Source organism: Trachemys scripta, chromosome 11 (genome assembly GCF_013100865.1).
Source record: "Trachemys scripta elegans isolate TJP31775 chromosome 11, CAS_Tse_1.0, whole genome shotgun sequence".
In the NCBI taxonomy this organism is placed as follows: domain Eukaryota; kingdom Metazoa; phylum Chordata; order Testudines; family Emydidae; genus Trachemys; species Trachemys scripta.
The window spans coordinates 68,781,083-68,808,048 of record NC_048308.1 but is presented as its reverse complement, the minus strand read 5'-3'; the positions used below and the strand labels follow the sequence as shown (position 1 = coordinate 68,808,048).

Below are 26,966 nucleotides of genomic sequence, written 5' to 3'. Positions count from 1 at the left end.
CTTCCGGTAGAATTACACCACTTTCAAAGTGGAGCAGCATCTAAATGCCTCTAAAAATCTGCACCAAAGAGCCTCAAACTTACTCATCTGAGACTTTCAGAGGCTTGGAAAAGTTTTCTTTTACTACTCATTTCCATACGCCCTGCCCCCATATTACCGCTGCTGCCATATGTGTAATAGTTCAGGGCTCTGCAGCTTCCCCAAGGCAGGGTCTGTAACTTTTTGATCTCTTCAGTGAGTGTTTTCTAGCGTGCCCACTGCTGGTTCCCTCAGATGTTTTCTTTTTTTCTTGTGACTGCAGGATCTCTCCAGGTTCATTTTGTGCGATCGTTCGGTGACCTCAGCCCTCTCTATACGTCTTGACAACAAAGAGGGGTATATGGCCCATTTTAATTAACAGAGGCATCCTAATCTCACAAACCTTTGGCTGCCCTCTCTTCTGGCTTCCACCTTGTGTCGCCCCGCTGAAGTCATCGGGGCTGCAGAATGTGAGGTGCTCAGCACGCTGAGAAATCAGGCTGCTAATTGAGGTGCCAAAATATGGAGTTAGGAGGTTAGATTAAGGCCCTACTTTCGAAAAGCTCGTCCATAACTTTAACGTCAGCACAGCTACATTCAGATGCATCAAAAGTATCAGTGTAGCCTGAGTTCAGAGGAATCAGTTCTGCACTCCACTCTGGCCTCTGTATGCTGCTGTGGCAGTTTGCAGAGGTAGAGGGAAACAATTCCCCAGACTGGTGCAAGTGGCCCTGTGCTGCTTTACAAGCCCAGCGTAGGGATGTGTTGGGGGTGGAAGGATGTGTCCATAGGCACTATGAAGGAGTCTGGGCTCTGGTGCAGCCTGTAGACAACCCCGAGGAGGGGGCTGGAAGATAGAGCAGCTCTTAGGGGCCAGTTTGGCTCCTGCAGAAGCCCAGAATCAGCGCAAAAGTAGTGTAAAAGTCACCTTTGTCGTCTCTTCTCCCTAGGCTACTCTGTCTGCGTTTCCCATCTCAGGAGGTGCAGCTAAACCAGAGTGTCATACCTCACAGAATCATAGAATCTCAGGGTTGGAAGGGACCTCAGGAGGTCATCTAGTCCAACTCCCTGCTCAAAGCAGGACCAATCCCCAACTAAATCATCCCAGCCAGGGCTTTGTCAAGCCGGGCCTTAAAAACCTCTAAGGAAGGAGATTCCACCACTTCCCTAGGTAACTTTCTCTTACTCTGCATTTTAAGCACTCCTGTGACACAGCTAATGTGAGAATCATAGAATATCAGGGTTGGAAGGGACCTCAGGAGGTCATTTAGTCCAACCTCCTGCTCAAAGCAGGACCAATTCCCAACTAAATCAATTGCCTTATGGTAGGCTACCCAATGCGGAAATCCAAAAGCCCAGTAGACAGCATTACGCTGCGAAGAGCAGAAAAGTAAATATTTATGAACATATAATCGATTAGAAAAACTTCCAGGAAAGGCCCTTGGATTGTTGGCATGCCAGGTAATTAGCCCTGGTAATCCGTCAGCACATGGCGCTGTGCACCAACACTCCAGCTCTTGCATTGTCTGACCCCTTAAGAATCTGCCCACAAACAAGTGCCCTTGTCAGACAGGCGTCTTAGTTCAGATGAGGCCAAGCTTTTGCGCACCACATAACTGGCTGATTTTTCTCTAGCGAACCGCTGCGATTGCTGATTGGGGAGGAAGTGAGCCAAGTGTGATTGCGCCCAGGACATGGAATGCAGGAGGGCCAAATGGCGCAGAGGATGCCAGGGTACAAGGGAGCATGGGAAGGCCCCTAAACTTGTGGAATGGGGGGAGTTATCTTTATTCCTGAGCATGTGGCAGGGCTCTGTGGGTTTAGGTGGTGGGGTTGAGGCAAGATGCGGGGAGGGGAGGAGGGAAGCAGAGGTGGGTAGCAACTGCAGTGCTTTGGGTCCCCGTAGGGAACCAGCCTTACTTTCCATCTATGTCTTCTACACCCTCCACCCCAGGAAGAGGCTAGTGCCGAGGGTCAGATTGTGGGAAGGAGAAGGGTGGCATTCTCCAAAGTGCTGCCTTCACAGCTCTCCTGGGCTGGGCTCTGGGCTAGGATCCCCCTGGCTGGGTTGGCTTTTGACCCTGCCTGTGTTCTGACTTTGGAATTGCTGGGGCTGCCCGGGCTCCCGTCAGGCTCAAAGGCAGGATCAGCCCCAGCTGTGGTGCTGAGGACTCTCTCTCAGTGGTGTGGTGGTCTGCAGGCTCCTTCTGCAGAAGGGGCCAAGCCTGGCTGTGGTTTCATGCTGTAGCTCCATGGCCTCCCTAAGGGCCAGTGGAGCTGAGACCAGCCAGGGGAACAATGTGGCGGAGAGTTACAAGAAAGTATCAACTCTCTGTACATGAAATGAGCCTTCCAGCTTCTCATGGGCTGAAGGTGAGTATGGTAGGGGAGTTCCTCAGAGAGCCGTGCTGACCCAGCCCTGAAGAGTGCTGTATCCCATTCCCAGGTATCACAAATCTGCAGTGTTTGGTCTTGAGTCCTTTGCAGAGCAGGTGGATCCACGCGCTCTACAGGCCCTGCTGCTCTCTCCTCTACGAGGCAATAAGTCCCTCCTCCCTGAGGGGAGCAGGAGGCACCAAGTTTCATGCCTGGAGCTGTGGGCCTTTTCCATAGGTTTTCCCCCCTGGGATGGTCACATGTCGCCCTGAGTTAATGTTCTGCGTAAATGGAACTTCACAGAAAGGCAGAGAGAATGGCTGCTTTCCCCAGCATTATCCCCTCCCTCAGCCGCGTGGGCATTTCTGCTGCACCAAGTCAGCCAGCATTAATGTGTATGGCTGTCCCCATCACACAGCAATTGACAGCCCGGCTCCTCTGCAAGGTTGGAGTGAAGGGATGTGGAGGCTCTGTTCCTTCATGTGGATAGTTCTGGTGTCTGGTGGATCCCCTAGTTCATGGGTATCCCATCCACTGCCTCTCCCCTGTGTGGACCAGGAGCTGAGGTAAATGCTACTCCCCTGGTTCATGGGTATCCCATCCACTGCCTCTCCACTGTGTGGACCGGGAGCTGGGGTAAATGCTACTCCCCTGGGCGAATGAAACTCTGCAAGTCCTTACTCCAGTATTCTCTCAGGGCTCACTAATAGTATTCCCATGCACTTCAGAAGTCTCCCATTAGCATAACTGGGCTTTGGATCAGGCCATAGTATGGGAATAAGCCACCCAGGTGATGATTTAGCCCTCAGTTATGGATGGTAGTTGTATCTGAATAAGAGACTTCTCCATTACAACCTGGCTTCTCTTTTTGCCTGCCCTTGCAGCTGCAGTGACGTGACAAAAGACCTATAACATCAAAGAATCTTGCCAAGAAAGTGATCGCAATGCCACAAGCACAGCATTGGGCTGTCACAGGAGGGTCAAAATAGCCAGGCAAATTCCTCTGAGTCGCGCTTAAAAAAATGACAAAGGGTAACATTTTCAAAAGCACATGAATGACTTAGGAGCCGAAGTCCCATTGCGTTTCAGGCTCCTAAGACACTAAGGCACCTTTGAAAAGTTTGCTCAAGTCATCCCCCATAAAAGCAAATGTAAGGTAAACAGAAAAATCCTATGTTTCAGTAGGACACAATTTAGTGGCGGAGATTTAATTTGAGAGGAACCTTAAAAGGCAAGAAAAAAATTACAGGAAAGAGAGCACGTCACAGTAAGTAACCAAGACAGCTGGACTAACCGTGAGCTCATATGGGAATGGCTGAGCACCATACAAGGGGGAGCACATCAGTATCAGATAACAGTACACTCCCATGGTGAATACCAACTCCCTTTCCGGGGAACAGCTCTTGCCCGCTTTGAAAATCCTGGGATCCTGTTTCATGTGGGATTTCCATTGCTGCCCCCTTTCCCAGTTCTCAGCTGGGGAGCAGGATCAGGATTTACTGGGCGTGTGGCACTTTTCCTGTCCATTCCTGGGAGTAAACAAACCTTCACCTGACCACCCGTGTTAGAGTTACACAACAAATCGGGGGGGTTGTCCTTGCATGTCGGGTGTCTTGCACCAGTCATCCACCCTGCATTACAGTGTATGCACTGTAGTGGGGTAGCACAGGATTTTGTCTCCGTGATCGTCATTGGTTCATTAAGATTTTAGCCATTTTTTCCCCAAGAGGAGGCGAGGGGAAGTTTGGGAAATGGTGCTGGAGGAAAATGGCTAGAAAGGCAACTTGCAATACACAAGGACTAAAAGCGAGGGAAAGTGGCACGGCCCCTTTAAATGTAGACAAAACACAGTGCTACAAGGCGGTATACACTGCCACGCCTGGAATTGCACTGCACTTGGCTCTCTAACTTTGTGCCCCATGCTTACATGGGTGTAAAAGAGGAGTAACCCCATTCCAACCAAGGGAGTCACATTGATGTGATAGGAGATTTGAGCCCTTTATCTTTTCCTTATCCAACTGCCAGGCCGGCTCCAGGCACCAGCCCAGCAAGCAGGTGCTTGGGGCAGCCAAGGGGAAGGGGCGGCACGTCGGGCTGTTCGGCGGCAATTCAGCGGCGGGTCCCTCTCGGAGGGCAGCACCTGCCACCGAATTCCTGCCGAAGAAGAAAGCGGTGTGGTGGAACTGCCGCCGGAGTGCCGCTGATCGCAATTGTGATCCAGCTTTTTTTTTTTTTTCCCGGCTGCTTGGGGCGGCAAAAAACCTGGAGCCGGTCCTGCCAACTGTACAGAAACCTTACAGCTCCTGACTTCAGAACTCCCCTGGAAGGACTGTGCGGGCAGCTACTCCATGTCCGAGGGGATGAAGTGCCGTACATAACCAGCGTGCAGAACTCCAATGTGCCTCCTTTCCAACCCAATGCTGCTTCTACTGTACAGGCGGGCTGAGTAGACAAGGGGTGGGAAGAACCTCTGCAGGCTCCACTGGGCAGTCTCGTTGCAGGATTAGATGAGCCAGAGGTTAGAAGGCCTGAGTCTTGACTACACTACAGCTGCCCCCTTTGCACGTGCTTTGCATTACAGGTTCTAATTTTCCTCATGTAGACAAGGCCTTGGGGTATGCAAGTGGGTTGTTAGAGGGGCCATACAAGGCCTAGCTCATGCAGGAACATGCTCACAATATTAAACAATTTAAGGGCCAACTCCTCCAAATGTGGAGACTCGCCTTGTTGGTCTCTGAAGAGCAGCGCTATGCCATGGAATGATCTGTGCTGAATATGCATGTGGTCTGTCGTCGGCAAGTTGTTGTTCCTAACTATGGGTGTGATCCAAAGCCCACTGAGGCCAATGGAAAGACTTGTGTTAGATTTAATGAGCTTTGAATCAGGGTTAGCAGCCCTGCTGACTTAAACTGCAGGATTGAACCCTAGGGGACCATCTGGAAAGCTTTGTTTTATGTTTTGTGGTTTAAACAAACAAAAACAAATCTTACACCATTGTGCAGGGCTGTACATTTTAGGATTATGTAACAGCAGCTTTTTATTTTTAAATCCGGTAGGTTTAATTCCTGGCATTAGGTAGAATTAAAAAAAAAAAGTCAAATACTGCAAAAATAAATTAACAAATTATAAAGGAAAACTAACTTACAAAGGCCCTAACAAGGCAATCATTTAAAACAAGCTCTGCCTTCATCTGGGAGATGTGCTGAAATTGTAATTACACAGTACATGCATTTTAAAGCTCCTCACACTAATATGTAAACTACATGCAATTAAATCAATTTTAGGGGGGGGGGGAAATAACATAATGTGCCCGGGCAATGTTTAATGATATGTAGTTTACATGTGATCACTGAGGACTTTAAAATAGGAAAGGGACACAGATAGTATCCCTTAGGATTAGACAGACACAGATAGTATCCGTTAGTCCTTGGGATTAGACAGACACAGATAGTATCCGTTAGTCCCTAGGATTTCATTAGGAATTTTGCCTGACTGAAGATTGCAGGAATATACCTGCATTTTCACCACTTCCCCCTAATAGCACTGGCTGCTCATCCGATGGATATTTACTCCTGGGATGGCTCTATTGTGATTCGCTATGCTCAGCTGGATATGGAGAAGTGTTTTTGGTGTCTAGCATGTGGCAGAATTCCCGCTTTATCCCCTTCTTTCTCCTTAGCCACTTCCCTTTTGAGCTCAAAGGGCAAATCCTGCAGGCCTCACTCCCGGCAGTTTTGCCTGCAAGGAGGGAGGCAGGATCGGATCCTGTGCAGAGGAGGCTGCAGAAGGCTGTTCTGCACTGATTTCTGCAGGGCTGATTGTGACCAAATCACAGTTACTGTGACAGGCCTGCTAATTATCCCCCTGTCAAGTGCAATCAGGCTGCTGCTCTTTGACACTGGGAGATCTCACAGCCGAATGTGACCCCAAAAGCAGGATCCCTGCAAAACTCCAGATCAGTGTTACAAATCAAAGTTGCCATCCATGAGGAGTGTTTCAGAGTGAGCTGGGTATTTCCATCCTCCCCATCAGTGGTGCTGGAACAATTGGAATAGTGGGGGTGTTGAAAGCCATAGAACTAAACTGTAAATCCTGTATATGATGGAAACCCCTGCAAGCCAGGGGGTGCAGTTCCAGCACCTACGCTCCATCAAACTGCTTGTCAGCCCCTTTGATTGAAATCTCTCTCTTTTTGTTCTTCGGGAAAAGAGAAAACATTCGATGCTTAATCCAATTAGCTCGTTTGCATGTTTCTCTTTAACTCATTTCAATCTAGAGACTATGCTTCAACAACTAGCTAATTTCTCCCGGATTGCTTTCCCTATTTGCATAGAAAGCATATCTATGAATTCTGTGCTCCGTGGTGTCTCTTTTGGGGAGGGTTGTAGGTTTCCTTCTTTACATGGCTCCTGGCTACTGTACACATTTGCTTTGTTATTTAATTCATACTTGCTGCCATAAAAGGAAACCATAGATGCAGATCTTAACGAAAAAGATTTACAAGATTAAAAAAAAATCAGAGGATGGCAGAAAAATGAGAGATGGTTTGAATAATCTTGGTTTATGTTCTTAAATTAATTAATTCCGATGATTTGGTGACTCAGGTTTGGAAATATATTTCACTGGATTTTTTGAAAGTAGTAAAAGTAAAGTATCAGGGAGTAGCCGTGTTAGTCTGTATCTACAAAAACAACAAGGAGTCTGGTGGCACCTTAAAGACTAACAGATTTATTTGGGCATAAGCTTTCGTGGGTAAAAACCTCACTTCTTCTGTTAGTCTTTAAGGTGCCACCAGACTCCTTGTTGTTTTAGTAAAAGTAAAAATACTGTAAGAAAAGTAAAGCAGAGGTTAATAAAACTGTGGTTTGCAAAATTCTCTCTCTTTCTATCTAGATATACCTGTACAAACACATGCATATTCACTCACTCCTGCATGGAATAGAGGTGAAGAATCTGTTGGTTTAAAATCCCGAATAAAAATCTAAAATATTCCCAGGTCAGAGGGGCACTGTCTCATTAAAACCACCATGGTCCTGAAACTGCAATGCAGACATTAAAGTGCAGTATTTTTCAATTAGAGCTGACGAATTCAATCAAAATTCCATAGATTAGGATGAAATGAGGCATGGGTCATTTACAGGGGAATTTAATTGCAGAGCCATTAGACAAATAGTATATTTGCCATTCTCACATTATCCATCATTTTAGACATCAATAGAAGGAACAGCATCTTTACTAATACTGCAGCACTTCCCAATCTCAGCCTGTAAACACTCCCTTTCCCCATAGCTCCTGATTATATCTGATTTCATTTAAAGCCATGGGGGATTATAAATGTTCATGCAATCAGGTTCATTAGGACTCCGAAATCTCATTTCTGATTTGTATTGCTTTGTGGATCACCCGCCTCAGTGCAGCTTGTGGAAAGCCTTTGCTTTTAAAATCAGATGCTATTTCATTACAATGGCCAGCTTGGGGGGTTGTTGTGGCGGTTAGCGTTTTACCCATTCAGCACCAGATCATTTTGTAAGTATATTTCCTCCCCCCCCAAAAAAAATGAGGACCCGCTCCTGAACCCCAATGGCAGTTGTGCCATTGCCTCCCATGGGGGCTGGATCGGGACTCTGTTCAGTAGTGTGTATGTGGTTGAAAAGCTAACACCCCCCCCCCACACAAATATAGGAAAGGACATTGGAACACTCTGTCCAAACGGGGGTGCGGGGATCCTGCCTGGGCCAAGGCGAGTTTTGTTGTTGTGTCTGTAAGGTCAGCTCGGTGATTGCTGTGTCTAGAGCCACTCGCTGGGAATGGGCCAGAATCCGCCCCTACCAGGTTAAAAACCTGAGTCACAATGTAAGTAAGAGTTGGCCAAGATTGCATTGCAGCTCGCTGTTGGTCCTAAATATGCAGGGTGATAAGAAGACACACGGAGACCATCGCTAGATAGATTCCATTGAATAGATCTTATTTAAAAAGGTTTGTTTTTTAAAGTTTCCTGGAAGCATCTAACTATTGAAATGGATTTGGCGACTATAATAACCTTTAACACTCCCTTATCGTTGCTCTTTATTCTGCCCAACGACGTGTATTTTAAAAAGCCAGTTCACCAAAGCTCAGTGCAGAGTGTTTTCGTATTTTTATTGTTGCAAGGCACACGCTGGATAAACAACTCGTGCAAAGAGAAAGGGAGACCTGTTAAGGTCATTGACATTTCATCCGTAGTAGCAGCTTAATATTAAGGGCATTTCATAAAACACACGCGCATCCAGAGAGAAGGGGGAAAAAACACAACAAAAAAACCCACCACCAGAAAAACCCTCATTTTACCCAAATGTATTGTGTGCTCATTGCTGTGTTAGCTGCCTCAGTAACTTAATTGGAATGAAACGTGAAAAATGTGTCATTTTTGAAGAATTTATGCATCGCTTCCTAGAAATCTCATTGTGTTAACTAGCAGCCTACTGTGTTCTGTTTAGCAGTCATAATCGCATTTTTATGTGTCTCTGTATTATAAGTTAATGTGACCTCCTGTCTTTAGCTGATGAAAAAAATGATCCCTTCCCATAACATCTGCATCAAAACCAGGGGCTGGTAGGAAAACACTGAAATGTGCATTTCAAAATGTTCCTCGGAAACTTGCTAACTTTGCTCAGAGATGGGGAACAAAATATGTACAGAAAACTGCCTACCACATGAATAATGACACAGAGAGTTAAAACCCACTGCATTGAGCAGAGGCAACAGCAGATACTGCATTTTCAATCATGTTTATTGCCTACAAATTACGTTACAAAAGAAATCGACTTTTTTTTTAGTGGAGTGCTTAAGCAAACACTTTTAGAATTGCAGTAGCACTGAAATGCCCAATCTCAAAAAACGATGCCTGGAAAGCCCATGTACTCACACCCCAGGGTTAAGTGTATCATTCTGCTAAAGAACTCGTTGAACACACGGTCGAGAATGATGCTGTCATTAGAGCATCGTGATCAAGAGAGGCTGCTTAGCTCTGCATTTATGTACAAACTCATAACCTATACAGTGTTCGTGATTAATACAGAGACGGCACTAGCACAATCCACTAATCGATATTTTAATTACTGAATGTCTTGGGCTGGGCAGTGCAGTTCTATATTCTACTAGAGCTAAAGAAGACTGCTCCATACCCCAAAGGAGAACAATCCACTCCCCACCCCATACGCCTTAATTCGGATGAAACGCAGGTAACTACCACAGGCGAGGCTAATAGTACGACTGTTGTGCATATGGCGCCACCTGGAGGATGTAGGGAAGATGCCTTTAAACAATACAGCAATCAGCAATTTCCCTTGATTTAGCAAGCTGGGCTATGCTGGTCTGGATGTCGCCTTCTCTTATTTTGCAGTGGCTGTTGATGCATGTAGATCTCAAGCTGACACAGGTTTCCTATTCTATACCTGGGTTGGCAATGACGACACAGGAAGAGATATTTAAAGAGATTGAGGTGGGAAACCTATTGGCTTCTGGATGTACTGGTCGATCAGGACAGGAGAATTTTGATAATAAGATGGGGAAAATCTCCTTTTTCCTTGCTAAGCACACATGGAGAAGGCCATATTTCTTATGCGTGAAGGCCAGTTTACCTTCTCATTAGACGTTCTGCTGGCTTCTACACTGGGCTGCCAATTTACTACCTTGTCCCGTGCTTTCATTCTGAAATAGGTTTTGAACACTACGTTTAAATATGTACTGTTTGACTGAGTATGCCCCTCTGAGAAGTGGCCCTGCTAATTATGTGACAGTTAAAAAGTACCAGTAGGATATGTGAATGCTACAGTGAAAATGTTTTTTTCTATATGCAACCGTGCAGATGGACTATGAAAAATAAGACAGGGATGAAAACTAGACCTAATTTGGTTACAATGGAACCCAGCTCTGACGCCCCTTATATCGAACTTCCCCCAGATAAATTCAGCCCAAAGCAAAAAACAAACAACCCCCCAAAACAAAACACTCCCCCAAAACAATCAATGAAATCTTACAACTCAAAAACAAACACTCTCCACCAAACAGAGTTTTTGCCTTTAATAGGGTGCCAGAGACTCCATGAAGTCCACCAGAGACTTCAGGATTGCTCTAGATTTGACATGAAAGGTGCTCAGACAGAATGGTGATGGGCAGCGTATGGGCAACACCTGTTGAAGTTCTGGATGCATATGAATCGCTGGGACTATTTGGGTACTTACAGACAAGCGCATGCTTAGGTACTTGGCAAAATCTGGGCCTAATTCCTGTTGCCATTCCATTCTCTTGTGCATATATGCTACTGGCAGCAGCCCCCGCTACCACCTACGCCTTCAAGTGTGGAGCAGAAATTTGGTAATGGGGGCTCTTCAGTCTAGCAAACAAAGGCATAACAAGACCCAATGTCTGGGAATTGAAGCTAGACAACTTCGGACTTAAAATAACAAGAACGTTAGGGCCAAATCAAAAAGGCTACATTATGTCTAGCAAGGGACATAGAAGGCAATAAAAAGAAGTTCTTTAAATACATTAGGACCAAGAGAAAGCAGAAGGAAAGTGTAGATCTTCTACACAGTGATGACACCAAGAAAACTGAGATGTTTAATGCCTACTTTGCTTTAGTCTTCACTAAAATGGTTAACGGTGACCAGATACTCAACAGAACTAATACTGTATTAACAACAAAGGAGAAGGAATGCAAGTCAAAATAGGGAAATAACAGGTTAAAGAATACTTAGATAAGTTAGATGCATTCAAATTGTCAGGGCCTGATGAAATTTATCCTAGGGTACTTCAGGAACTAGCTTTAGCAATCTTGGAACGGTTAGCAATTATCTTGAGAACTCCTGGAGGATGGGTGTGGTCCCAGTGGACTGGAGAAGGGCATACACAGCACCTATCTTTAAAAAGGGGAACAAAGAGGACCCAGGAAAGTCTAGACCAGTCAGCCTAACTTTGCTACCTGGAAAAATACTGGAACAAATTATTAAATAATCAATTTGTAAGCACCTAGAGGATAATAGGATTACAAGGAATAGCAGGCATGGAATTGTCAAGAACAAATCATGCCAAACCAACCTAATTTCCTTCTTTCACAGGGTTATTGGCCTAGTGGATGGGGGGAAACAGTAGATATGATATATCCTGATTTTTAGTAAGGCATTTGGCACAGTCCCATATAACATTCTCATAAACAGACTAGGGAAATTTGGTCTAAATGAAATTATTATGAGATGGATGCAGAACTGGTTGAAAGACTGTACTCAAAGAGTAATTATCAATGGTTTGCTATCAAACTGGGAGGACATATCTAGTGGGGTCCTGCAGAGGTCAGTCCAGTACTATTAAGTATTTTCATTAATGATTTGGACAATGGCATGGAGCGCACGCTTATAAAATTGGCAGATGACACCAAGATGGGAGGGGTTGTGAGCATTTTAGAGGACAGGATTAGACTTCAAAATGACTTTGACAAATTGGCGAATTGGTCTGATTTCACCAAGATGCACGTCAATAAAGACAAGTGCAAAGTGCTTCACTTTGGAAGGAAAAAATCAAACGCACAACTACAAAATGGGCAATAACTGGCGAGGTGGTAGTATTGTTGACAAGGATCTGGGGGTTATAGTGGATCACAAATTGAATATGAGTCAACAATGTGATGCAGTTGCAAAAAAGGCTAATATTCTGGGGTGTATTAACAGGAGTATTATATGTAAGATATCAGAGATAATTGTTCTGCTCTACTTAGCGCTGCTGAGGCCTCAGCTGGAGTGCTGTGTCCAATTCTGGGTGACACACTTTAGAAAAGATGTGGACTAATTGGAGAGAGTCCAGAGGAAAGCACCAAAAATGAAAAAAGGTTTAGAAAAACCTGACTTATGAGGACTGGTTACAAAAAAATGGGCATGTTTAGTCTTGAGAAATGAAGATAACAGTCTTCAAATATGTTAAGGGGTGTTATAAAGAGGACTGTGATCAATTGTTCTTCATGACCAATGAAGGTAGGACCAGCAATAATGGGCTTAATTTGCAGCAAGGGAGATTTAGGTTTGATATTAGGAAAAGCTTTTTATCTCTAAGGGGAGTTAGGATCTGGAACAGGCTTCTAAGGGAGGTTGTGGCATCTTCCCCTCAAGGCAGTTTTTAAGAACAGGCTGGACAGACACCTGCCAGTGATGATCTAGGTTTACTTGGTACTGCCTCAGCACCGGGGATTGGACTTGATGACTTCTCGAGGTCCCTTCCAGCCCATTTCTATGATTCTATAAGGCAGTTTCCCCCAAACTGGGGTTGCCGCTTGTGTAGGGAAAGCCCCTGGTGGGCCGGGCCGGTTTGTTACCTGCTGCATCTGCAGGTCCGGCTGATCGCGGCTCCCACTGGCCGCAGTTTGCTGCTCCAGGCCAATGGGGGCTGCGGGAAGCGGTGCGGGCCGAAGGATGTGCTGGCCGCCGCTTCCAGCAGCTCCCATTGGCCTGGAGCAGTGAACCGCAGCCAATGGAAGCCACGATCGGCCAGACCTGCAGACGTGGCAGGTAAACAAACCTGCCCGGCCTGCCAGGGGCTTTCCTTACACAAGCGGCGTCCCAAATTTAGGAAACACTGCTATAAGGCATTAGTTTTTAACAGCTAGGGTAATTAACCACTGGACCAACTTACCATGGGTTGTGGTGAATTCTCTGTCAGTGGAAATCTTTAACTCAAGATTGGATATTTTTCTAGAAGACGTGCTGTCGTGCAAACTGGAATTAATTCTGGCAATTTCTCTGCCCTGTGTTATACCAGAGGTTGGACTAGATGATCACAATGCTCCATTCTGGCCTTGGAATCTCTGAGTTTATCCCCACGGACTGGGTGAAATCAATGGGAGTTTGGCCATTGATGGCAATGGGGCCAGGATTTCACCCACAGTGTAATGTTTCTTTGCTGTATGCTGGGATGCTGTTGAAAGGAGCCTAAGGGAGGTTAGTGCCCAGTTCCCATTGGAAGACGTGAAATAATGAAACTCATAGGGAGCTGGACGCGTGACTGCCTAAAACTCCTTTGAACATCCCTGCTCAAGTGCCTGGATGTAAGAGGGTTAAAGAGAGAGCAACTGCCATTAGTCTAATGCTCCATGTTTTGGTCAGATCTCTATTATTTTAAAGTTATATTATATAGATTTAGAAAGGATCCGAAATGTTTTCCCTTAATTTTCAAATGAACACTTCCCAGCTGTCCTGCGTTAATCCATACCAGCGTGATTGGAGGGGCCCCACCATGTGACTAGGGTCAGTGCATCGTGACACATGCTCAGAGCAGAGCTGCACTCATATGTGGTGCCAAGAGCATCTTTGGAGATACTACAAGCTGCCTGTGGTAGGATGGAGCCATTTTAATTTTAATATAGGGATCAAAGAAAAAGTTTATGTGTGTATGTAGTGTAGCCAGCTTTCAGCCAGCAGCCTGTTCTTTAAAGGACAATTAAAATGCTAATAGGTCTTGTCTCTATTTAGGCTTGGAAGAATTAGATTTTTATTGGCAAAAGTCAGTAAATGCTGATTTCACCATACACACACAGAGTGATGAAAAAATATTTCCATTGATAATAATCAACATTTACAGATAGGTAAAGTAAGACAAATGTTGCTTGAGAACTTATTAGAGTCAAAGTCCAGCGATTTAGAGCTTTGAATTAGGCTTGTTACAAATGGACTAGCAAATGAATAGTAAAAACAGGGATGATGTCCAGTTTTAAGGCTTTGTATATTTTGACATGGGATGTTGACAATTTGTGCTTGAGTGGCTTATAAAGCTTTGACTTTTTGAATCTTATCAGCCGCTGTCATTAATTAATTGTCTGCCCCCACATAATTTCCGCAACTTTGAACATTTTAATTGATAAAAAAGTGTTTAAAGTCCATAATTTGGTTAACCATGAAAACTTACATAGATGAAAATCTAAAAAGATACTCAAAAATAAATATTATTATCTATCAAAATGGTAAAAAAATAAAAATAGAATTCTGCCAAGCCTTTCTATATTATAGATTATCCTCATCAGTTCCAGTATTTTGCCAAAGGTTACAGCAGTGACTCTATTAAGGGCCAGATTTGGCTTTCTTTAGTCATGGGAATAATACCACTGAAATCATTAGGACTGCACATGGGTTAGATCCTGCTGATGCTTACCCCCATTTAACATTATGCATCTGCGTCGTCTCATTGACTTCAATAAAGTTTTTATAACATACACTACTCATGTCTGTAATACGCTTATAACAGTTATTACTCATTTGTTAACCCTTTATAGACTATTGATAAGTGTCACCTTAACGTATAATGTGGTTAAAAAACATTCTATACAAAGTTTCAGCTGAAAGCAAATGTTTATGTTACAGTGTATATCCCCGAAAAACAGTTATTTATAATGGAAATGACAGATCCTTAATTCTAAAGGCACACACAAAAGATACTGTAATACACTGCTGAGGATCAAGTAGTTCAAAGCAGTATTCCTTCAGGTTCCAGCAGCAGGTAGTTTTGTAAGGGTTTGGGCACAGGTAATGAGGGGATAAGGTAGTGGCATTTGCTGCCAAACTTTTTCCGAATGGCACAACGGCACAAATGTTGCAGACACCGAGGTGTGCATGATAGCATGAAAAAGGATTCATAAAAGGGCAGGTGCATCTGTAAAGCAAGAGAGAGTAAACCTTGAATTCAAGTTTTTTGATAGGCTAGACAAAACAGAGCATTTTCAAACTGAAAATCAATGGCATAATTAGATTAAGTAAGGTAACATAATTACTGAAACTTGTTCGCACGTTAAGAAGTCTAGGTATTGGTAGGATTCTCTGAGATGAAACACAGCTATAAAAGTAATTCCCATCTGAAAGGACACACATGAAATTTCTGCAGGTACAACACCTCATTGTGGAAGACAGTTTTATTTTTTAGTGATTTTAAATATACTTGACAGTAGAATTCTTCATAAAGCATTAGCATACTGACGCGAAGTATAGGAGACATGGAGCATCTAAGATGGCTGCTCAATCCTTGGTAGAAACAACTGCAGAAAGCACAGAGAACAGCCCTTAGATGCCAGTTTTCTTTTTTCTTTCCAAGTGTGGCTGGGGTAGATCTACAAGGATCAAAGGTTGTAGCAGCAATCAACGACTACCATTGTAGTGCTCATTGCCGCATACCTATATGCTGCCATCCACCAGTTGTAAACATACAAGGGTGAGATTTTAGCTGGGCTGAGGCCTGGTCTCCCTGTCTAACAATTTGATGTGCACCCAGAAAAGGAAGGGGTGGATATTTTAAATGTTGTAGCCCTAGGTCTTCAAAGGAGTTTGGCCCCCATTGACTTTGTGGAGGAAGGGTGGGGGTTTGCACTTTGTAAACCCCAGCCTTGTCCCACAGCAGTTAGCTTGGCTCTTATGACCCGAGGACACAAAAAACACAGACCTGAACTTGGTGAGCTAAGCAGCAACTCTGTTAGTGGAAGGAAGCAATAGAAATAGGGGGTGACGTACTGCATCCATTCAAAGCCGTTCACAAATACACCAAGCAACAGATGATAGATCACGGCTGTGGTTACAGGAGCAGTGCAGAGACTGAATGCTGCCATAAAGGGGCAGCTGATGATTGCCCTGGTATGGGGCATTATCCCAGACCCTCCTGGCCTCCTTAAAAACAACGAGGCATCCGGTGGCACCTTAAAGACTAACAGATTTATTTGGGCATAAGCTTTCATGGGTATTTCATGCATCTGAAGAAGTGGATTTATTACCCACGAAAATTTATGCCCAAATAAATCTGTTAGTCTTTAAGGTGCCACCGGACTCCTCATAGTCTGTATCCACAAAAACAAACACGGCTACCCCTGATACTTGCCTCCTTAGGCAGGGGGCATATTGGGGCAGTTCCAGGTAGGGTGACCAGATAGCAAGTGTGAAAAATTGGGACTGGGGTGGGGGTAATAGGAGCCCATATAAAAATAAGCCCCAAATATCGGGACTGTCCCTATAAAATCGGGACACCTGGTCACCCTAGTTCCAGGTAATAGGGGACATGATGGGGACAAGAGAGGGAGGGGCCAAAGTGCAATTTGCTTCATTGAGCTCTGGCTGAAGGAACAGCCCCTGGGGAACAATTCTGGCTGGTGCTAGCTAGAGCTGTGCGGTGGCTTCCTGGGACTGGGAAGGGTGTAACGGTGGCTTAGAACCACTCTTGCCTTCCTTCCCTGACCGATGCCAAGTGTGAACTCAGAATATTTGAGGACTGTCCCACGGTGGCACTGGCAGGACTGAGCAGGGAGAGGGGATGCGAGCACATCTCAGGGTAAATCAGAGGTTTGATTGTAGCATGGGTAGGCAAACCTGGGTGAGCTTTAATCTAGCTAGCATGGCAAAAATAGTGCTGGTGAAGATGTGATGGCACATGAGTACAGATTCAGGGTCCCTGGGCAGGCATGTACAGCTCACACTGTAGCATCTACACTCATACACTCATACATACATGGTGGGTGCTGAGTACCCACCGGCAGCCCCCCTATCACCTCTCCTCCACCCCCCAAGTGCCTCCCGACCACCATGGGCCCCATGGATCAGTGCCTCCCCCTCCCTCCCTGTGCCTCCCTCCCACTGCAATCAGCTGTTTCGCGGTGTGCAGGAGGCTGGAGGGGAGGAGCGAGGATGGGGCATGCTCAGGGGAGGGTGCGGAACGGGGCGGGAAGAGGTGGAGCAGGGTTGGAGCGGGGGCGGGGCGGGGGTGTGGCATTGAGGGAAGGGTGGCGTGGGGGCGGGACCTGGGACATAGCCGGGGATTGAGCACCCCCTGGCATAATGAAAAGTCAGTGCCTGTGGCACCGGCTAAGCCTGTAGTTGAACCATTCCTTGCTGCTGTCAAGACTCCCTGTGTAGGGTTTCATAAGCCACGGCATTAACGGGTAAGCGGGATCTCCAAGGATCACAATGGGCATTTCAACTTCCCCTACTGTGATCTTCCGCTCTGGGAAAAAAGTCCCAGCCTGTATCTTCCTGAACAGCCAAGTGTTCCGAAAGATGCGTGTGTCATGCATCTTTCCGGGCCAGCCTGTGTTAATGTCAATGAAATGCCCACAGTCATCCACAAGCACCTAGAGAACCATAGAGAAATACCCCTTCTGATTAATGTACTTGGATCCTAGGTGGGGTGGTGCCAGAATAGGAATGTGCATCCCATCTATCGCCCCTTCACAGTTAGGAAGGTGGTCTTGTGATTAAGGCTGCAGTCTGGAGACCGGGGTTGTGTTCCCAGCTCTGCCATGGACTCCTTGTGTACCATGCTGCCTCCAGCTTGGATCGGAAATAGAACTGACTAGAGGACTCAGGCTGTATTTCCCTTTACTCTCAGCTATGCACTGCCCCGCCATTATTTTTGTTACTTTCCAACATTTAAAAAACCAAACAAACTGAAAATTAAAGCTATTCTGACTTTCTCTTATAACTGACATTGAGCTAAGTAAGGCAGGCTTTGTACAGACTGTCACTATGGAGAAAACGGGAAAGAACATTCAAAACAAGTGTTCGGTTGTTGGCCCTTTTGACTGTAACTTTGTATGCTTGGCTTCGCGTTGACCATCGCAACTCATTTCTCTGTGTCATCCGTGCAGGACCTGCAGGGAGGTGATGTTACAAATGCACCTATCAGTTACCACGTTGGGCCATATTGTGCTCTCACGCCGGTGTAAATCAGGAGTAACGCTTTTTGAATGGATGGCGTTAATCCACTGTAAAACTGCAAAGATGAAATTTAGGACTGGTCTATATAAAACGTTCCCAGAGTGAGCATTCTTTTTTTAAGGTCAGTTTGAACATATTTTAACCTTCATTTTGGAGTTGCTCTTTTCCATTTGCGCCGTCCCCTGGAAACTGTACTTGCCCTGGATGTCATTTGGCTATTTTCATTTTTAGAGCAGGCTCCCAAGCAATTGGGTGCAAAAGCAGGGGCTTGATTTTTCCTTGCCTTGCACCTGGTCTGGTTATTGACATCTGTGCAGGGCAGGTGGAAGAGGCACCATTCTGATATGGGAGTGGTGTGGGAAGGAACTTGCAGTGCTCAAAGTCTCATGGTGGCATGGCCTCAGGTCTTGTGGGACATCAGCCCATGTCTTGGGAGGCAAAACTACGCCACTGGCTATAGGCATATCTAAGAAACCAGCCCAGAGCTTTCCTACCTGAAATATCTCCTCTGGAATAGCCTCCCGCCACTGCTCAGAGATGGGGACTTGAGAGTAGGAATTGAAGAGGATTTCAATGATCTCTGGCACTGATGCACAAGACCTCAGCACCTAGAAGAACAAATGCAGAGTGATGTTGTGAGATTTCACGGGGGGTGATGTACATGCCTCAGTACTGAGGCTCTTAAAAAACCCAAATATGGACGACTAGAGGTTTCACTTTTCATCGCGTCACTAGGATCAGAGGTTCCGCCAACGACAGCCTAATTGTCTGTGTGACCCACTTAACCAAGGCAGTCCTTGGGAATGGTGCACACAATATTAACAGAAGTTCTCCTCTGTACCAAGTCCCTAAATCTCCTTCATATGTAAAAACCGGTGGAAGGCTTGCTTTTATTGTGAGGTTATTTTCACTGGATGCCCCATTTGCTTTTTGTTTACACTCTTTGCTTGTACATGATAAGCCAGGATAATATTTTCTTTATGGTTTGAGGTAAAATCAATGAAATGCAAAGCTATAGCAAGACTACTTTGATGACAAAAATACAAAGTTGATCTGTCATGGCTCTGTGATAGATAGATAGATAGATAGATAGATAGATAGATAGGGCACTCTGTTTCTTAGCCTCCACAACAAAACTAGTTTCAGCCTATCCAACCTTTGCCCCCTTACCCTCCTATAGACATCATACACCCATCACCACGAAACATTTCAATGTTCATTACTCCAGGCAGCAAGATCCCAGTGAAAGGTTACCCCCTCTCAAGTCAGATTGAATTTGAGCACTTTCACAGGGCATCAAAAAGTCATCCCTTTACAAAGCAAAGTACTCTGGGTAAAATTTTAAAAAGTGTCTAACTGACTTAGGTGTCTAAGACCAATGGAACATTCTCAGCAGGATATAAACCTCTCTGATCACTGAACTAAGTTTCCAACATGTTTTTAATTAACATAAATATGGAGGGCAATAAACCCCTGCACTTTTGAAAACTTTATCCTCTGTCTGCATGTGACCAGCATTGCTCATTAAAACGTGATTTAAAGCCACATGATATGTGACGCTAAGGGCCTGATCCTGATAGGCACTCAGCACCTCTCAAGGTCAGGCGGCAAAAAATATACGGGGTGTGATTCACCACCGTGTGATTTAGGCTATGTCTACACGATGTGCTGCTACAGCCGTGCCGCTAAAAGGCGCACAGTGTAGCCACTGTTTGTCGGCAGGAGAGAGTTCTCCTGCCGACAAAGTGTTGTTCACATCGATGCTTTTCGTCAGCAAAACTTTTGTCATTTAGGTACCAGTGTAGACAAAGCCTTCATAGAGGCACACCAGCCTCAGACTGAACTAATGCAGTGCTGAACTGGGCACATCAAACAATCACACTGTACACAGTTGTTCACATGAACTCTTAGTGTAACTGCACTGACTTCAGTGCCGTTACCCCAGGGAGGAACATCACAGATTTGGAGACAGACGGTTAAATAGAACAACCCAGCCTTGCCTCCTTCCCAAACCCAGAACTATTTGTTTATGTCAGGGGAGCTGATGGTCCTTTAAGTCCCCAATGGAACTAATTAGCTGCCTCCCAGGGTTCAGGTCATAGCTGCAGGTCACCTGGTCCTTAGATCAAAGGCCAACAAGCAGCTAAATGGGGACTGAGCTCCGGCTGTTTGCTGGGAGCAGGTAGGCACCTGCACAAGGCCCCCAGCTCAGGCGAGAAGGCCCTAGAAAGGGGCCAAGCAGTGGGACGTGGTTTATCTGTTTAATTTATCTTGGACTTTTGTTTTGTTTTGTGAAAGACACTGACATTCTGCTGCAGTTTGAGAGCTTTTATTTGATGCCCTGCCTGGCTTAGAGTTTACTAGCTAGATGCTCCCAGCTCTGTCGGTTCTACTTACACATGTGTGAGCACAGAGTGGCCTGTGTACATGGGACAGAGTTCATAACACAGAAGCCTTCTAGGGCCAGGTTAATATGTAGGGTAACTCCGTTTTCTTCACTGGCGATACCCAGAGGAAATGTTTAGTCCTCAACATGTAAGTTAATTGAATACATGTTGGCAACGTATTTCAAGTTTGTACCCTGTTTTGGGTGCTGGATTCAAATGACGAGTTTCTAAAGAAAATGATGTAAACCTACCGCAAGAAATGTTTCCTTCTCAAAATGGAAGCTGACAGTCGCTATTATTGCACTGGGGAACATTTTCCAAAGCGCCTCTGTTGATTTAGCTCTTCAGGCCCATTTTCAAAGGTGACTTAGGAACCTTCATCTCATTGCAAATCAGTGGAGCTCAGGTTTCTAAGTCTATTTTGCAACGCTCCAGTGACTTGCAATGAGGTGTAAGTTAAGAACATAAGAACGGCCGTACTGGGTCAGACCAAAGGTCCATCCAGCCCAGTATCCTGTCTACCGACAGTGGCCAATGCCAAGTGCCCCAGAGGGAATGAACCTAACAGGTAATGATCGAGTGATCTCTCTCCTGCCGTCCATCTCCATCCTCTGACAAACAGAGGCTAGGGACACCATTCCTTACTCATCCTGTCTAATAGCCATTAATGGACTTAACCGTCATGAATTTATCCAGTTCTCTTTTAAACCCTGTTATAGTCCTAGCCTTCACAACTTCCTCAGGCAAGGAGTTCCACAGGTTGACTGTGCACTGTGTGAAGAAGAACTTCCTTTTATTTGTTTTAAACCTGCTGCCCATTAATTTCATTTGGTGACCCCTAGTTCTTATATTATGGGAACAAGTAAATAACTTTTCCTTATTCACTTTCTCCACATCACTCATGATTTTATATACCTCAATCATATCCCCCTTAGTCTCCTCTTTTTTAAAAGTCCTAGCCTCTTTAATCTCTCCTCATATGGGACCCGTTCCAAACCCCTAATCATTTTAGTTCCCCTTCTCTGAACCTTTTCTAATGCCAGTATAGTACTAAGTTCCTAAGTCACTTCTGAAAAGGGGACTTCAGAGCCTAAGTCACTTAGGTGCTGTTGAAAATGTTACCCACTGTCACTACACGCTACATGAGTCGGGCGCTATTAGCTTGTTGTTCCCGTTCCTACATCGAATAGAGCTGCTCACCACTCACTCAGCAGCCAGCTGAGTGCTGACATCGGCCTTTTGAAAGACGCTTTGTCCTCCCTTCTTTAAAAGAAATAGGTGAGTGAATTTGGTGCTCAGGCAAGGTGCTGGGTGGCTGGCCTCAGAGGGCTAATTCCTCTGCTTGGTTATAGACCGGGGACAGTCCAGCAAGCTGCACTGCAAGTTTTAGCCCTCACCGCCCCACCGCAGCCAAAAGGGTCACTTCAAATGGGGCTAAGAGAGCAGGTCAATCTCTGCTGAGATGGCCAACAGGGATGCCAGTGATGCTGTGATGTGAACTCCTATCTGCTGGAAAGTTGCCTGAAACCACCAAATCCTTTTCACATCAGCCACTGCACAGCCCAGGGATGCTAATTGCCCTCCGCCATTACTGGCCTGGATTAGAACTAGCAACCAATTGGCCAACCTTACTGTAGCCCTTTACCGATCCCCTTGGAAAAGCCTCGCCGGTATTTAAGCTGGCTAACTGCCTCTGCCTCTAGCCAATGCGTGAGACTGTACCTTCCCAAAGGCCATAGGCCAGATTTTTTGGGAGCCATGGTTCAGCAGCGTCTGCACTGTGAGACGTGGCCTCAGTTGCTGCTTGAAGGCTGCGGTCTGTAGGCTACAGGACAGGGGGGAGGCGCCGTTGTAATCAATGGCATTCACATCCGCTTTATTCTGCAGCAAAAACTGGACCAAGCTGTGACTGGCATTCTTGCAGGCTTTGTGGAGAGGACTCTTCTCCTCTTCATCTGTGGTGTTGACATCTGCTCCATACATAACCAGCAATCTGCACACCTGCAAGTAGCTTCCTTGAGCTGCTTGTTCTTTTGCCTGTCCGCAAGCCACGCTGAGTGCAGTTTCTTCCCGACTGTTCTTCCTATCCACACTAGCGCCGTACCTCAAGTACAGGAAAGCGTGATCATAGAGGCCATGTTTAGCTGCTATGTGAAGTGGTGTCTCCTGTGTCTCTTCACTTGGTAGATCAACCATTGCTCCATACCTCACCAAAAGTTTGGCACATCTGTAATGAAGTGACACGGCCATTTACTGAAGGAGAAATGGAAGCTGAGTTGTATGACTTGGTTATTATTGGGCCATCTTTTCCACCTCCCATTAGCGAGACCACTAAGATTAGAGAAAACAGATCTACGAGCCCATAAGCTCGAGTGGCCTCCACTGACTTTTGATGGGACTTTTGCTCCTAATTCACTTAGGTACTATTGGCATGATGGGACACGAGGTTGAAGGAATGGAAACAATGCGGTTAAGGCTGGGGTGGCCCACCTTGACGGGGTGCCCACGCTCATTCAAAACATATGAGCAGCCTTTATTTAAAAATGAACTGAAATGTAATGTAAATTGTGTTTTCTTTAAGAGCAATGCCCAGAAAAATCGGCAGCGTCTGCCTGAGATGGTTACAGTGGAGCAGATGCACACAGCCAGCACATGCTGGGCTACCAGAAGGGGGAAAAATGTTTTGTGTGTGTGCTTTTTAGAAAACACTCTTAACTGCTACTTATGGCCAGTGCAGAAGAAGTGAGTCTTTTGGCAAGTTCTGGAGGAGGGAGTGGGGGATGCTTGGCAAGCCGGTGCTGTGTGGACATCCCGTGTATCGAGGGTGGTGTGCAGGAGCAGGGGGAAGCATAAGATGAAACTGGTAAAAGGAACCAGGCGGACATCCTGGGTGGGCTGGATGTGACCTGATAGGAGGTCTGAGACAGAGTGGTACATAGGCCCTGGAAAGGGAGAACAAGAAGGTTAAACTTGATGCAGCGAGGAAAGGAGGGACAATGGAGGCATTAAACAGGTGTTGATGCTGCGGTCAAATCAGTGGGTGAGACATCTGTGTTTTGAAGGGGGTGGTGGTCAGGACCGGGGTTCTGGCACTGTCCCACCCAGGATAGGGAGCCCAGCACGAGGCTGCATCATCACGCCGCTGCATCCGGAAGGGGCTCCATACACAAGGGAGCCCACTCAGAATAAGCACTGAGGGTGATGTGCGGGGAGAGCGCTCGGAGTCTGGTAACAGCATGGCATGGGCGACTCGACCTTGAGGCAAACACCCCTTGATCCAGTGTAGAGCGCCCTCTGCTCTTCAAACAGCTGGGAGTCATCAGACCTGGTAAGTCTCCTCCGAAGGCATCCAGTTTCCAGCCCCCTCTGCCGGGCTTTTCAGGCAACCTCTCAGGAACCCCCAAAAGGGAGCCTGAAATGAGCCCAGAGGCTCTGCATCCTGGCAGGGATGGCTTCCTTGCTTCCCTCTCCCTTATCTATCCAAGGTACTTCCATGGCCTCCATCACCTCAGTGTTTAAAGCATTTATGCTCACAACACTCTCACGTGGGAGTGCAGAGCTGCTATCCCCAGCCAGAGGGGGAACTGCAGCAAGGTGAGGCTCAGCGATGGCCACACGGGACGGCTGTAGCGGCGTAGGAAGTTGAACCTGGGTCTCGCTGGCAGAGCTACACAACAGCTGTGGTTTCCCTGCAGAGCCAGCTGGTCAGCAGGGGGAGGGAGGGACAGCAGGCTGCTGTGCAGAGTAGGGGGGCAGACAGGAAGTTCATCAGCAGACTGGGGAGAGAGCAAGATTCTGGCTCCCCCTCCCCAGAAAATACTCCATAGGGAGAAGGGGGGATCCCCTGGCCCGGCCAGAGCCTAGGGGAAAAGGTCTTGTTGCCTCAGGCAAGACAGGGGTGAGGGGGGAAGGTGAAACTCAAGGAGGAGCGTGGGGGAGGGGGTGTTAGAGAGGATTATGGAAATGAGGTGATGCATATTCACTGAGCATGCGTATTGGGTATTATTTGCATAATTCTCCAAATCCACAGCCTTATCAACACTGGAGCAAGGTGAGAGCAGCCTGCCCCTTGCATGCCATGGCTGTGTGTAGCCGTTAGCTCATCTCTCCAGCTTTGGGGACTACGGTCCACACAGCCACCCACAAGCGCTTTCCAGGCGCAGGGGAGGAAGGCGGTCGTCTTTGGCTTATGTGATAGAGTCTTCTAGCCCCAGCTGTTGAAAAGTTAAGGCTGTGACTCTGGCTGGTTGCTGCAAGTGCAAACACTGGGCTAAGGTCCCGGGCCTTGGCCACATGAGGAGAAAGGAAGGGCGCTGGTTGGAGAGGTTCACACTCAATACCAACCCCAAGCAGTTGAGAAATGTTGGGTATCAGTGCCTGGTTGTCAAGTATCAGGGGGTAGCCGTGTTAGTCTGTATCTACAAAAACAACAAGGATGCATCTGAAGAAGTGAGGTTTTTACCCATGAAAGCTTATGCCCAAATAAATCTGTTAGTCTTTAAGATGCCACCAGACTCCTTGTTGTTTTTGTAGATACAGACTAACACGGCTACCCCCTGATACTTGACAACCAGGCACTGACACCCAACATTTCTCAACTGCCTGGGGTTGGTATTGAGTGTGAACCTCTCCAACCAGTGCCCTTCCTTTCTCCTCCAGGTGCCACCAGACTCCTTAGTGCCTGGTTGCAATGCCTGGGCCACGATGGGGTCTGGCTATGTCAGTGTAGCCTGCTGCGGTTTCTTCTCTGTACGGAAAGCTATGATGCTTCAGTCAGTCCTCCCAGTGCCATCCCTACACATTTGGGAATTGCCCCAAAGCCCCAGCTCTCAGCAAGGGCTCTGGGCACTACATAATAGGTGCTCCTGGAGACCCAGCGTCCACTGATACAGGCAAGGTTACAAGGCGGGCACTGCGTGTGGATGTGCCAGAAAGGTTTTGTCAAAATCAATGTTGTTCTGGAGACACATTAAACCATTGCAAGGACACATGAGACCATCAGCCAGTTCATGCAATCAATGTGTCTGCAGTCGTTTAATCTCTTGGTGTAGATAACATCCCCGGAGTGTGATGCAGACTATCCATATAATCCAACTCTTGTCTGACATGTATGCCTTAGGGCAAGGGTCTGTGTGTAGGCGGGAGGCCGTGTGGAAAGGCAAGGTTCTTTAAATAGACATCAGCTGTAAGTGAATCAGAGAATGAGTCTCAGCTGAAAACATCAAACTCACTGTCTGGACCTTGGCTGCCGGTGGTCAAGGCTGTTCACACTGGTATTGAGCCAGAATAACTAGAAGGGAAAAAAACTTCTATAGCTACCTAATGCATTGACTTGGGCTGCTTTGAGACGCATGGGGTGATGTACACGGGCAGGTCTGGCATTAAAAATGCTTTCTCCACCCATTTCTGACTCTGCCATTTAAGTGACCAAAACTACCACCTGTGTCTTCTCCTAGTTTCAGAAACTTGTAAGGTGCTGAAATATATTCCCTGGCTTTCCAAATGTAGCATAACTTTACTCACACTAGAATGGTCTATTTCCAAATTGTTGCAAGGGAAATCTCTCAATTGCCTTGCATCAATGGGAGAACAGATGTTTTCATTCTGAGGTTAAACCTTTGAGTTGGAAGTGCATTGGGGCATGAGTGGCAATTATCCAACAAGAACTGCTTTTCCGGTTTGTCTTCTTCCTTGGCTAAGCTCTGCAGTCTTTCCTGAGTCCCTCCTTATTCAGACAGAAATCCCACTGATGTCTCTCGGAGTTTTGCCTGTAAGATTTCACCCCTTGTGTGTACTGCAAAGGAACACTTCCTTTCTTGGTTCAAGCCCACCGAAAGGAATGTGTTTTGTGAGCAGTGTACAGAATTGCTTGCTACCCAACTTTGGGGACTGTCCCATGTAGCAGCACCTGCCATTTCAAGAAGAACAGGGTTTGTGTTTACTTATATTACAGGAATGTTTTTTGTTTAATCTTGGAAATTTACAAAAGAGTGATCTCAGGCTGTCATGAAACCTTGGCCATTAAAGGGACACCCCTCCCCCCCGCCTTTACAATATTCTATCACAGCACAGAATGCCTTCTGACAAACAGAAGGGGGTTAAACAGTCCACACCAATGGTTTTTTAGTGCAAGTAAGTGAATGTGATAAGCCAGTCTAAATGAATCAAAATTACTGCTACTTTTTCTACTAGAAGTTGACGTTGTAACCGTTGTAACGGTGACATGGTGGCAAAACAATGTCAAATTCTGCAGTACATGCAAAGGGCAGTTGGCACCAATGCCGGTACAACTGGCCATGCTGTGATTAGGATTTCTATTAGGTAATGAGAGGAGGGAGGAGGGGAGACTCACAGGTAATAATGCAAGACCTTGAAAATATTCTGGGATGTAGGTTTCATAATAGAAACTGATGTGACAGTATTGGGCTCAGCTGTACAGCAATCCCTATCTCACGGATATTGCCCACATCTGATTTAT

At 46.1% G+C, this 26,966-nt stretch overlaps 1 protein-coding gene across 3 annotated transcripts in view; it reads right to left on the bottom strand.

Annotated features, from left to right (window-relative positions):
• Positions 1-13,985: 13,985 nt before the first annotated feature.
• Positions 13,986-26,966, bottom strand: part of ASB18 (ankyrin repeat and SOCS box containing 18) — a 45,859-nt gene continuing 32,878 nt past the window's right edge. For all 3 annotated transcript variants that reach the window (XM_034786485.1, XM_034786486.1, XM_034786484.1), the window contains 3 exons: positions 22,211-22,715; positions 18,596-18,709; positions 13,986-15,063 (listed from right to left, as the gene is read on the bottom strand). In XM_034786485.1, the coding sequence (XP_034642376.1) occupies positions 14,878-15,063; positions 18,596-18,709; positions 22,211-22,715 (805 nt within the window). In that variant the 3' untranslated portion in view covers positions 13,986-14,877. The remainder of the gene's footprint in view (positions 15,064-18,595; positions 18,710-22,210; positions 22,716-26,966) is intronic.